Source organism: Sus scrofa, chromosome 13 (genome assembly GCF_000003025.6).
Source record: "Sus scrofa isolate TJ Tabasco breed Duroc chromosome 13, Sscrofa11.1, whole genome shotgun sequence".
In the NCBI taxonomy this organism is placed as follows: Eukaryota; Metazoa; Chordata; class Mammalia; order Artiodactyla; family Suidae; genus Sus; species Sus scrofa.
Window position 1 is genome coordinate 7,049,819 of NC_010455.5, and position 13,310 is coordinate 7,063,128.

Consider the following 13,310-nt stretch of genomic DNA (forward strand, 5'->3'; position numbering starts at 1 on the left):
TTCCTAAAGTTTATTTTATTGAAGCATAGTTGATTTACAAAGTGGTGTTAATTTCTGCTGTACAGCAGAGTAGTTCAGTTATACGTATATGCATTTTTTTCATATTCTTTTCCATAATGGTTTATCTCAGGATATCGAGTATAGTTCCCTGTTCTCTATGGTAGGATCTTGTTGTTTATCCATTCTGTATATACTAGTTTGCATCTACTAACCCTAAACTCCCAATCCATTCCTACCCACCCCTTCTTCCCCTTGACAACCACAAGTCTGTTTTCTGTGTCTGTGAGTCTGTTTCTGTTTTTTAGATAAGTTCAGTGTGTGCTTTGTACTTATAGCACCTCTCAATTCACTCACTAAATTTTAAGTAGTTAAAGCTAAGTGGAGTTCTACCAAAACAGTAAAGTTGTGTTTAATGGAAAAATATTTCACATTGTTGCCATTAGTAAAATTTTAAGTGGATAAAAGTTAAATAACATCACAAATTAAGCTCTTGGGTTGTATTAGCTGCCTTTCAAATGCTCAGTGGTTTCATGTGGCTGGTGGCTACTCTATCAGCGCAGCTGGACGGCCTTCTCATCATCATAGAGACCTTTATTAGACAGTACTGGTCTCAAATCTTCCATGGCAGAAGATTAGACATTTTTTTTTTTGTCTTTTTTGACATTTCTTGGGCCGCTCCGGCGGCATATGGAGGTTCCCAGGCTAGGGGCTGAATCGGAGCTGTAGCCCTGTCCTAAACCACAGCCACGTCTGCACGGGAACCACAGCAACATGGGATCCAAGCCACGTCTGCAATCTACACCACAGCTCATGGCAACGCTGGATCCTTAACCCACTGAGCAAGGCCAGGGATCGAACCCGTAACCTCATGGTTCCTAGTCAGATTCATTAACCACTGAGCCACGATGGGAACTCCAAAGAGCTTTATTTTATTTTATTTTTTGACATACTTTTAATATTAAGATGTACAAACAGTCTTCTGAAAGCCTAAGTCTCATGAAATTGAACTAATGATTATGGCTTGTGATTACATTTGTAGTTTCATAATTAGTTCCTTGGGAGTTGGTTTTCCTTCAACTCCAAATATTTTAACTCAATTAAGTGGCTGCAGACTCACATCCAGCAAAGATAGGCTTTGAAGATGATGAATTTCATAATTCATAAGGATGTGCCTTATGAATTACAAAATAAATGCACTGCCCAGCTTTTTCTGCTAGCAAGGTCACTGTTTCAAGCTTGACAAGATACAGTACAGCACTTATGGTGCTCATTTGGGCATTGTAACATAAAGTGACATTTGGGTGTAAATTATTAGGATGGAGAAGTTGAGAGGAAAATAGAAATAGTAAGCAGTACTTTTTTTTTTTTTTTTGTCTTTTTGCCTTTTTCTAGGGCTGCTCCCACAGCATATGGAGGTTCCCAGGCTAGGGGTCGAATTGGAGCTGCAGCTGCTGACCTACACCACAGCTCACGGCAACTCCGGATCCTTAACCCACTGAGCGAGGCCAGGGATCGAACTTGCAACCTCATGGTTCCTAGTCCGATTCGTTAACCACTGAGCCACGACAGGAACACTGTAATGTTAATTTTGAATCTAGGTAGAAAGCTAGTGAAGACTTTCTTCCCCAAAGATGAAACACCCACCCCTGCCCCCCCCCCCCAAGGGGACCATGAGGTAATACAGAATAAAATAAAAAAATAAGTCTTGTCTCACTCTTTGCCGAGGGGTTGACACTTCATTGGGGTGTCTTCTAGCAGTTTGGGCAGATTGGAACATGGCCCCCACCTTCAAGGCGCACCTGGAGGAGGGGTTTTATTTGGGGAAAGCAGTCCTGTCCTGGAAGGGGATGAGCTGGATCTGCTACCAAAGAACAGGAGCTGGGCAGTGAAGCTCAGACTCTTCCCTGGTCTGTGCTGCCCCCTGGGCCCCCGTGTGCGCCCATATTGTTGGGTCCTGGAAATTTCCTCTCTGGGTGTCGCAGGAGAAGGCGGGTCAGTTGTGAATGGACCTTCATTTTCTAGCTTCCCTTGGCCGAATGAGCTTTCCAAATCATATGCCCTACATAGCCCGTGTGCCCCAGAACTGTGGTCAGATCTCAGGAAAGCTGGTTTCCCCCGGGCCCCAGGCACTCCTCCAGCCCTGTGCAGTGCTGAAACCCAATTTTGACTTTGAGTCTGAGTCATTGAAAATGTACCTAAGCGACAGATGGTGGAAGCTTATTACTTCCTGCGTTTTGACTGAGTTTTGAACAGCCTTGAAGATCGTTATCTTCCCACCAAAGCTTCGGGGCTATGTGAGTGCTGCGTAGGCTTTTCAAATTTTTTAATTTCTTTTCATTTTTTAAAGTTTAATTGAAGTATAATTGACTTACGAGGTTATGATCATTTCTGCTGTACAACAAAGTGATTCAGTCATACGCGTACACACATCCATTCTCTTTCAGATTCTTTTCCCACGTAGATTATCGTGGAGTGCGTAGGCATTTTAAAGAAGCCTTACAATCTTACCCAGAGAGTTAGATGGTGGAGTTCTGATGCTTCCACAAAAGGGACTTCCTTGATTTCCCTTTTAGTTTCTTTTTTTTTTTGAAGTGATTTTTATTTTTTTCCATTCTAGTTGGTTTACAGTGTTCTGTCAATTTTCTACTGTACAGCAAAGTGACCCAGTCGCACATACATAGATGCATTCTTTTTCTCACATTATCTTCCATCATGCTCCATCATAAGTGACTAGATATAGTTCCCAGTGTCCCTTTTTGTTTCTCCTCTTCTTTAAAGGATGCTGCAGAATGGAATGATTCTAAGAGAAGTGAGCCCATGTGATTGGGTCCGAATGAGCTAGCCTTATTCCCAGGTGTTACCAGCTGGTGGTGACACTTCCACTTGTCCCTGCAGACTTGGTCTCTCCTGCTGAGGCTGATAGACTAGAGGAGCCATCATTGGGTGTTGCACATGGCCTGGGGTTTGAGGCATATTGACAGCATGGTCTCCTCTGGTTGCAGGTGGCTGTGTTACTGCAACGTGCCGCAGTTCTGTGACAGTCTGCCTCGATACGAGACCGCCCAGGTGTTCGGGAGAACCCTGCTCCGCTCCGTCTTCACCGTTATGAGGCGACAGCTCCTGGAACAGGCGAGGCAGGAGAAAGACAAACTGCCACTTGAGAAACGGACTCTAATTCTCACCCATTTCCCCAAGTAAGGGAGTGCTCCTGCAGGTTTTTGTTGGATGCCAGGGCCTGAGATTGATGGATACATACCCAAGCCTGCATCAGTGACAAGAGCGGGGCACAGGATAGGAAAAACACTCGGGGAGGGGGAGGAACCCCTCCTTCTCCGCTCCCTCTGGGAGTCTCCTTGGGTACTTTCCAGCCCATCTGAGATTTGCTTGACTCTGTGTTGACTGCTCCCTCACTGCCTCTCCACCCCAACCTCATCCCACATGAGTCTTATAGGTGGGTCAGTACTTTGATTTTGTGTATTCATCTGCCTGGACATTATAGAGGAGGGTGGGGAAGGCTGTGCAGAAGCAATTTCCATCAACCCAGAAGTGGTGCAAGAGAACTCAGGTGGCTGTTTCTTCCATCCCAGTCTCCAGCCCTTTCTGGGATGGGTGGACCACTCCTGTCTCAGCTAGAGTGACCCCAAGAGTGGGGCCGGCTGGGAATAGAGAAACCTCCTTCACAATGACCTCTGTGCCCCTATATATAGTTTCTTGTAGCATACACATGCTTTCATGCACCTTGCTTCTTGCACCTGCCAGATCTCCCGCATAGAAATACTCATTTAAATATTTTTCAGATGTAGGACATGTGTCAAAGGGGTAGGAAGTTGCAGCGCTGCACTCTTGGCCTTGGAAATGTATTTTCAATGCCAAGAACCCCAAATTTAAGCTGAGAGGCTGAGGGTGCAGGTGAAAACTTGTCACGGAGCAGTGGCAGCAAGACAGGAAGGAGGCAGTTCCTTCTGCCTGGAGCAGATGAACCGTCTCCTTCACGTGGGCTGGGGAGGTGGAGGCTCTCATGTGAAAAGGCTTTCCAGGTCTGATAGAGTTCTGCCACGGAGGACTGAGACCTAGAGAATGGAGTTTAGCAGAAGATCTGTTGTCTTTGAGCAAAGATCAGTGAAATCCTGTTTTATGTGGGAAACTAGATTTTTTTTAATTGTTACTATTTCTGGTTAACCCATTTTGTTTCCCAGGAAGGATGATGGTTTTAGTTTTTTAAAATAAGTTAGGCCCAAAACAACAACAACAAGTTTTTTTCTTGTTGTTGGCCACCTGCATGGCATGTGGAAGTTCCCAGGCCAGGGATTGAACCAAAGCCACAGCAGTAACCTCAGCCATGGCAGTAACAATGTCAGATCCCTAATTGTTAAGTCACCAGAGAACTCCTGAAAGTGACTTTCTGGTAGAAATGGACTGAATAGTTTTTTGTTTTTTTGTTTTTGTTTTTCAGTTGAACGAGAATCCTAAATATTAGGTAGAGGGTAATCCTGATGAGCTTTAGCTGAACATCCAACATTTTCACACAAATCCTAGCATTCTGGGGGTTCCCGTTGTGGCTCAGTGGGTGATGAACCCGACTAGTATTCATGAAGATGTGGGTTCGATCCCTGGCCTTGCTCAGTGGGTTAAGGATCTGGTCTTGCCGTGAGCTGCGGCATAGGGCACAGATGTGGCTTGGTCCCACATTGCTGTGGCTGTATCATAGTCCAGCAGCTGCAGCTCTGATTCATCCACTAGCCTGGGAACTTCCTTATGCTGCAGGTGTGGCCCTGAAGAAAAAAAAAAATCCTAGCGTCCTGATTTTCAGTATTTCTGAAGGCAACCCGCACACGAGTCTGAGGTGGGACATGAAGATACTGATATCCTCCTGGGAGGAAGTTTCAGGAAACTTAAATTGCAGTTTGGGTGTGGCCTCTAAGTGGGTGATGAACTCTGGGCAGGTTCATGTATTTCGGTGACTGCCTTTTAACTGGTCTAAGCTCCTTTCCTTAGACATTAAAGCAGTTTTCTCTTTTCTCTATGGCATTTGCCACATAAGCAGCATTTTAGGTGTTCAGATTATAGTTGTCATCCTGTCTTTGAGCCAAGGGACAAAGAGGACCCCTCTCCCCAACCCGTCACCCCACACCTTTTATAATGCTTAAAGATAAATTTTAATTATCTTGCATGGTAACAATTTTTTTACCCATAGCGAATTCATTTTGCTTCTTGCAGATATTTGCTAATTACAGTGTTTTGTTCCTTCAGCCCATGGTTCTGGCATGCTTATGCTGTTCAGCTGAAAAATCAATGTTGCTTTGTTTTCTTCTCTATTACTAATGGTAGGGTAAAACTACCACCCACGTCTCCTTCTAAATCCCTTTTCATTGACTATGACAACATCTGAGGCTCTTAGGGATTTATACCTGCAGGTTTGGCAGCGGAATCTCATATATTGAAGCCAGAGGTGCCATTTGGCTCTTGGGCACTGTCTCAAAGTGAGGCTGCAGCCAGCTTCTCACCCCTGTGAGGTTGCCGTGATTCCCAGACGCTTCTTCAGGGCTTATATCCTCATCTTCCTGCTCTTCATATCCTCCCTTTCTTCTGCTTGGCTTTAACCCGTGCCTTTCCTCCCATCTACCTGTTTACACTGTTGTTTTTAAAAACGTTAGTATCTACTTTTCATTCTAAAAGTGATAAAATGGGAGTTCTTGCTGTGGTGCAGTGAGGTAAGAATCCGACTGCAGCGACTTGGATCATTGTGGAGGTGCAGGTTCAATCCCTGGCCTGGCGCAGTGGGTTAAGGATCCCATGTGCAGCAGCTGTGGCATAGGCTGCATCTGGGGCTTGGGTTCAATCCCTGGCCTGGGAACTTCCATAGGTGTGGCCATAAAAAAAATTAAAAAAAAAAAAGTGATACATGGACATGTTGGTGAAAATTTAGTTAAGGGGGAACAAAGAAGCAAAAGACCATGATAATAGCCCCTATGACTGCGGCGGGGGCACACACTTTTTTTTTTTTTTTTTTTTTTTTTTTGTCTTTTTAGGGCTGCACCCTCGGCATATGGAGGTTCCCAGGCTAGGGGTTGAATCGGACTGTAGCTGCCAGCCTATACCACAGCCACAGCAACGCAGGATCCAAGCCACGACTGCGACTGCAGTCTACACCAGAGCTCATGGCAATGCCAGATCCTTAACCCACTGAGCAAGGCCAGGGATTGAACCCTTATTCTCATGGATACTAGTCGGGTTCTTTAACCTCTGAGCCACAACGGGAACTCCTGGTGATATACTTTTTATGCTTTGAGATATTTCTTTTTTTCCGTGTATTGTCTTTTATTCAACATACAATTGGTGTCCTCCGTGTAGAAAATAAGCACTTCCTCATGGCATTATGTGACATTATTCGATTGAGATAACTATATGTATATGCATGTATTATATAGCACACACATAATTATTTTCCTAAATCATGCGTGGCATCTTCAGTGAGTCCTGGTAGGGCTTTGTGAAATGGTCCAGTCGTGTAATTACTGATAAGGAAGGAGCCTGGGAAGGGAGAGAACCTTTACTTCCTTGATGAAGGGCAGTTGGGGAACTCTTGGGGCTGTGTGATGTGAGGGCAGCATCTATGAAGGAAAAGGGGGGATGCATCAAGAACCTTCCCTCTCATCAGTAAGGTCAGAATGTGATCTTAGAAAGGATTTTCCCTCCTGTTGCTGTCAGTCTTCCTGCATTAGGTAAAACCCATACTAAAGTTTTTAAAGCTTCGGTTAAGGTTGGCTTGCTTGGCAAGAAGTGACCCACGCCATCTCCATAAACCATAAATTACACGACTGAGTGCAGGTAGGTGTTCATGCACATGGTACTTTTTTTTTGTCTGAAAGGGCTGCAGCTGCGGCATATGGAGGTTCCCAGGCTAGGGATCGAATTGGAGCTGTAGCTGCTGGCCTAGGCCATGCCCAGTGAACAAGGCTAGGGTTGGAACCTGAATCCTCATGGATGCTAGTCATATTTGTTTCTGCTGAGCCACGATGGGAACTCTGGTACAATGTTCTTAAATCTTCTGAGTATGAGCAGCAAGTCAGAAGACCTTCTGGATCTTTCCCCATCTGTCTTCATTTCCAAAAAGTCAATGCCTGCCTCCCCTGAGACCTTCTAAAATCTGACAGGATTTGATTAATGAGAAGACTAGTGGTACTTTTAGTACTAATGATGATGATGATGTAGGCCCTTGATCTCGGTACTAGATATGTTATACAATTCAAGTTTTAAGGTAACTTGACACCTTTATAAAGGTAACATAACACATGGACTGTGTATCCTAACTTTAGAAATAGGGGCAGTTCCCCTAAAGCTCATACATTTATAATTATAAAGACTTTAGTCTATGTATATTCAGGTCAGATTTTGTCACCAAATGGGTTATGGAATTTTTTTTTTAATGGCTATACCTGTGGCATATGGAGGTTCCTAGGCTAGGGGTTGAATTGGAGCTGTAGCTGCTGGCCTACGCTACAGCTATAGCAGTGCCAGATCCAAGCCGTGTCTGTGACCTCCACCACACCTCATGGCAATGCCAGATCCTTGAACCCACTAAGTGAGGCCAGGGATCAAACCTGCATCCTCATGGATACTCGTTGGATTCTTAACCCCTTGAGCCACAACAGGAATTCCACATGGAAAATATTTTTTGAGGGCTTTTGGATTTCAGAATTTCAGAGAAGGGATAGTGGATGTATTATAACTAACCTCTGTTACATCATTGCAACATGAACTTCTTGAGGGCAAGGCAAGTTTGTGTCCACTCTGTCTCCCAGTGTCTGACACAGTGCCTGGCACGTGGTGGGTGTTCGGTCAGTTTTTGTTGATTGAATGAATGAGCACTTCCTAGCAGTTGGCACCATTTGAAGCACAACGACAGTGTATTCCTTACCATCACCTCATGCAGAAATTACTGCTCATCGTTCCATTTTATAAAAGAGGAACTGAGGAAGAGGACGGTTGAGAATTTATTCCAAGGTCACACAAATTATGTGGTGAGCTTGGCAAGTGGATTTTAGAGCCTAAGCTCTTGGCCATCATTCTGCACCCTCCATGAGAACCCATACATCTCAGACAGGCTTGCAGGAAGACCTTCCAGTACCAGAGTGTAGATTTGTGTTGGTATTTTCATTATAGTCTTCCATTAGGGGGTCTATAAGAATGGTCCCAGGTACTCATCAAAATTCAAGCTGCCCAGGCCATTTTCACAGACTTTTGATTCAGTAAGCCTAGGTGGAGCGTGGGTCTCTGAACTTCTATTCTAACAAAATATCCAGGTGATTTCTGTGGGCCCCCAAAACTTGAGGTCTATTTGGTTTATAACATGACAGGAAATGTCACATAGTAATTAATCACATGTTTGGATTTTGGCCTGCAGCTTATCGGCTGTGGGACGTTGTACCAGTTATTGAGCCTATCTGTGCTAACAGTATTTTCATCTGTTAAATGGGTACAATAATGGATCCTATCTCATGGGGGGTTAGCAAGTTCAAGTGAGTTAAAATACATCAATGACTTAGAACAGTGGCTGTCATACAGTAAGAGCTATGGATGTGTGTGATAAATAAAAATAAAAAGTGTAACTCATTGGGTTGACATGAGGATTCAGTAAGGTTTTAGAATAGTGCAAGCACCTGGCAAGCACTCCGTAAATAACAGTGACAGTGACAACTCTGTGGAGGTCTGGGATCTTGTTCTAAGACTCACTGAGTGGGACTCAGAGGCATGTGTTTCCCCTGATATAATGCTCTGTGTGGTTTGTGTTTCGCCTATCCATGCAGAGCCCAAAGAGAATAAATTTGTAGAAATGCATTAATGTTATTTGAAGATAATAGGGCTCCTCAGCTAAATCATCACTTGAGTCATAAGTGACTAGTGTATTTCTGAATTGAAGATGAGCTACTGCTGTTCAGGTGGCTATTGCCCTGGGTGGCTGGGACTTTTGTCCCTCTAATAGTACATTAGTTTTTGGTTTGTTTGCTTGTTTTTGCATTTTAGGGCCATACACATGGCATATGAATTTCCCAGGCTAGGGGTCCAATTGGAGCTGCAGCTGCCAGCCTACACCACAGCCACAGCAACACAGGATCAGAGCCGCATCTGCAACCTACACCACTGTAGCTCACGGCAAGGCCAGATCCTTAACCCACTGATTGAGGCCAGGGATTGAACTCGCATCCTCATGGATAATAGGTTCATTTCCATTGCGCCACAGCGGGAACTCCGGTACATTAATTTTGATCTCACTGTTGCTTTTACTCTTGTGTTTAGGTTTCTGTCCATGTTAGAAGAAGAAGTTTATAGTCAAAACTCTCCCATTTGGGATCAGGATTTTCTCTCAGCTTCTTCCAGAACCAGCCAGTTAGGAATCCAAACAGGTAAAAAAACCTTTTGTGTGTGTGTGTGTGTGTGTGTATACACCAGAAAATAATCAGCAAGTGTTTGTTTTAGTTCACTCTGTATTTCTTTGTGTTTTTCATCAAGAAGTTGAAGACTAGTGCCAGAAAAAAAGTAAACACTTTGACAAATCTTGCATCTACATAGAGATGTTAGCAAGGAGAAACCAAACAGTTAAACAGGTGCCAATCAAACAGATAAAAGAACAGCTGCTGCTCCTACTATGGGGTTTGTTTATTAGCCCACACCTCACAGCTGTATGGAGGGTTAAACACCAGGCAGGTGACTCGGGGCTCCAGTCAAATGCTGGCTCTTTTTTTTTTTTTTTTTTTTTTTTTTTGTCTGCTTCTGCAGCATGTGGAAGTTTCTGAGCCAGGGATTGAACCTGTACCACAGTAGTAACAACTTTGGATCCTTAACCAGTTGAGCCATGAGGGAACTCCAAATGCTGACTCTTTACGTAGATACTTATAGTCTCCATCAATGGCTAGATATGCTCAGGAATCCAGTCTCAGTCTGGTTTCTGAATGTGTGCTGTCTGTTTTGGGCAGCACATTGCTCTCATTGATGAGGTTAGGATGATGAGTTTTAGGACATGAAGTCCTTCCCAGTGGGGCGGGGCACCAGCTAGGGTTGTCTTGGGTCAGCCAGTGGCCTCTGCTGGCATTTTGGGAGGAAGGAAGCCATGTAACTCCTGGAGTCACATGGATCCTAAAGAGAGGGTCTGAATTCCCGCCTAGGATGCTAGGAAGACTGGGAGAAGTTTAGCAAGAGATGCCAAAATAGGAAGTTCCCTCGTGGCACAGTGGGTTAAGGATCCAGTGTTGTTGCAGCTGTGGCACAGGTCGCAACTGCCAGGCAGGTTCAGTCCCTGGCCTGAGAACTTCCACATCCCACAGGTGTAGGGGGCGAAAAAAAGTCCAAAGCAGTCATTTCTGTGTGACCCTGGGGAAAGACAGAAAGCAGACGTTTCATGTTGAGTTTTTAGTAGGTCTAGTTTAATGTGTAATATGGAGCTAGCAAGTATCACCTCCAGCAAGGGTAATTTTATTCTTGCCATGCTCCCACTCCCTAATTTTTTTTTAACATACAGGAAAATTCACTCTTCTTAGTATGTGATTCCAAGAATTTTGGCAAGTACACATAAATGTGTAACTACCACTGCCATTGAAACATAGAACAATTGCATCACCCCAGAAAGTTCCCTTGTACCCAGTTCCCTTGTACCCCTTTATAGTCTTTTCAGTGCTGTAACCCCCAGCCCTGGCAAATACTGTTTGTTTCTTTTTTTTCTATAATGGCTGCAACCACGGCATATAGAAGTTCCCAGGCCAGGGACTGAATCTTAGCTGCTCTGTGACCTGTGCCACAGCTATGGCAACACTGGATCCTTAACCCACTGCGCTGGGTTGGAATGCAACCTGTGCCTCTGAAGTGGACCTGAGTCTCTGCAGTCAGGTTCTTAACCACTGCACCGAAATGGGAACTCCTGATTTTTTTTGTTTTCCCTTGAGTCTTGTCTTTTCTAGAATACCATATGAATGCAATCATCTATCTAGCACATAGCTTTCTGAGTCCGGCTTCTTTCAGTCAGCCTACTGCATTCAAGAAGGTGATTAACTTTTTTTTTTCATCTAGAGACTAAGTTTGGATATAAGTGTAATTAAATCCTACCTGCAGAGTACTTAGGGAATGAGGTATTTTAGCTTGGATCAAACTGTCTTTGTTTGCATTCTTGTTACCCCAAAACATATCAAAACATCTCCTGTGTTCTTTTTCACCTTAGGTCATAGAATGTAATTTCACATTTCTCTGGTTCAAAACCTGTCGTGGGAGTTCCCGTCGTGGCTCAGGGGTTAACGAATGCAACTAGTATCCATGAGGATGCGGGTTCAATCCCCTTCACTCAGTGGATTAAGGATCCAGCATTGCAGTGAACTATGGTGTAGGTTGCAGACGTGGCTCGGATCCTGAATTGCTATGGCTAGGGGAGGCTGGCAGCTGTAGCTCCGATTTGACCCCTAGCCTGGGAACCTCCATGTGCCACAGATGCGGCCCTTAAAAAAAAAAGCCAGACCTTTAACCACCGCTCTGCACAGCTTCAGGGTCCTTTGTACATGTGCAGGCAAACACTTATGGAAGGGATGAGTGATGGACACAGACAGGGGACACCAGAGCTGTTTAGTAGCATCAGTAGTTCTTTTCTGGAGGGCCTTGCACAGAGGATTTCTCTCTGGTTGACCCTCATCTGTTAAGAATGCCTTCCATCTGTCCCATTTTGGGCGGGTTACCTGTCATCACACAGGATGGAGAAGGCGGGTTGTCTCTGACCCCCTGGGAACTTCGGGTTCATTTCTCTGGCTCAGGTTGTCACCCCTTGAAGCTGGATCCCACTCATCAGTATTACCCACTGCCATCGGAAGCAGGCTGTCTTCTCCTGTAATTGCAGTGTGTTCTTTGGGGGGAAAGAAAAGTGTAATCATCTACTTAATTGGCATGTCTGCACGTCTACACAGCTGTGATAAATGGCGTTCGTCATGATGGCTCTGACGTTTTACGAGATACTCAGGTGTCTTCTGAATCACCAGAGCTTCCCCTCTGTGCAGAACTGCTTCAGTGCACTTGGAAATTCGGAAGACCCATTTGCTGGAAGGAAAACCACATAGCCTGGTTGCTTTAGTGTATTCTGATTCCTCATATACCAGTTGCTGTTCAGTTAGGAGAGCTGTGGGTCTGTGCCTCTCTGTGGTTTGGTTTACTTTTTCCACCACTTTCTTGGCTGTGGGAAATGTCCCTTGCGGACTGAACTGTGGCTGTGTTGACACCAGGGTGAAGGTACTTTCTGAGCACCTATCAGCACTGCCAGACCAGGTCTTTGACAAGTGTCACTAGAGTGTCTGTGTCCCTCATCTGTTTGGCCTCATCGGCTATAGATCAGCACACTAGCAATCAACATCCTACTGCCTACAAGGGTCTTTTATACAAAAGACAAAATAAAAAGTTTCTCTCAAAATTATAGAAACGTTCCAAGTCTAGGACAAAGCAGTTCTGTGTACTGTATATCTTTTGCCCAGATTCACCAGTTGTTAATATTTTGCTGTACTTGCTTCATCATTTCTCCTCTGTCTCCCTCATAAATATATGTGCATTTTTTTTCTACTATACTATTTGAAAGTTAGAAACATCATACCCCTTTACTGACTTTAGTGACTATCTCCTAAGCACAAGGATGTTCACTTATTTAACCACAATATCCCTATCGAAGTAAGGAATTTTAACCTTGACGCAATATTATTATCTAATCTATACACTGTTTTCCATTTTGCCTCTTATCTCAGTCACATGGTTTATAGCAATTTTGGTGTCACATTGGGAGACACATAATGTTGGCCTCCCCCATTAATGCTGTTATCAAGTTTGATTGCTGGCTTATGGTGGGGTTTATGAGGTTTCTCCACTGCAGTGTTACCACTTCTCCTTTTGCAATTAAAAAAAATTTTTTTTAATCTTTTTTTTTTTTTTTTTTTGCCTTTTTCTAGGGCTGCTCCTATAGCATATGGAGATTCCCAGGCTAGGGGTCTAAATGGAGCTGTAGCCACCGGCCTACGCCAGAGCCACAGCAACGAGAGATCCGAGCCATGTCTGTAGCCTACACCACAGGTCACGGCAATGCCAGATCCTTAACCTACTGAGCAAGGCCAGGAATCAAACCCGCACCTCATGGTTCCTAGTCGGATTCCTTAACCACTGCGCCATGACAGGAACTGCTTTTTAATCTTTTTAGGGCCACACCCACACCCAGGCTATGGGTCAAATTGAAGCTGTAGCTGTGGGCCTACACCACAGCCACAGGAACACAGGATCCAAGCTGTATCTGCGACCTACAC

General features: G+C 44.4%; 1 protein-coding gene across 1 annotated transcript in view; it reads left to right on the forward strand.

Annotated features, from left to right (window-relative positions):
- The window catches only part of KAT2B (lysine acetyltransferase 2B), a 114,621-nt gene that overhangs the window by 64,668 nt on the left and 36,643 nt on the right, over window positions 1-13,310 (forward strand). Inside the window, 2 exon segments of the mRNA XM_021071366.1 lie at window positions 3,003-3,194; window positions 9,298-9,404. Coding sequence (XP_020927025.1) covers window positions 3,003-3,194; window positions 9,298-9,404 — 299 coding nt within the window.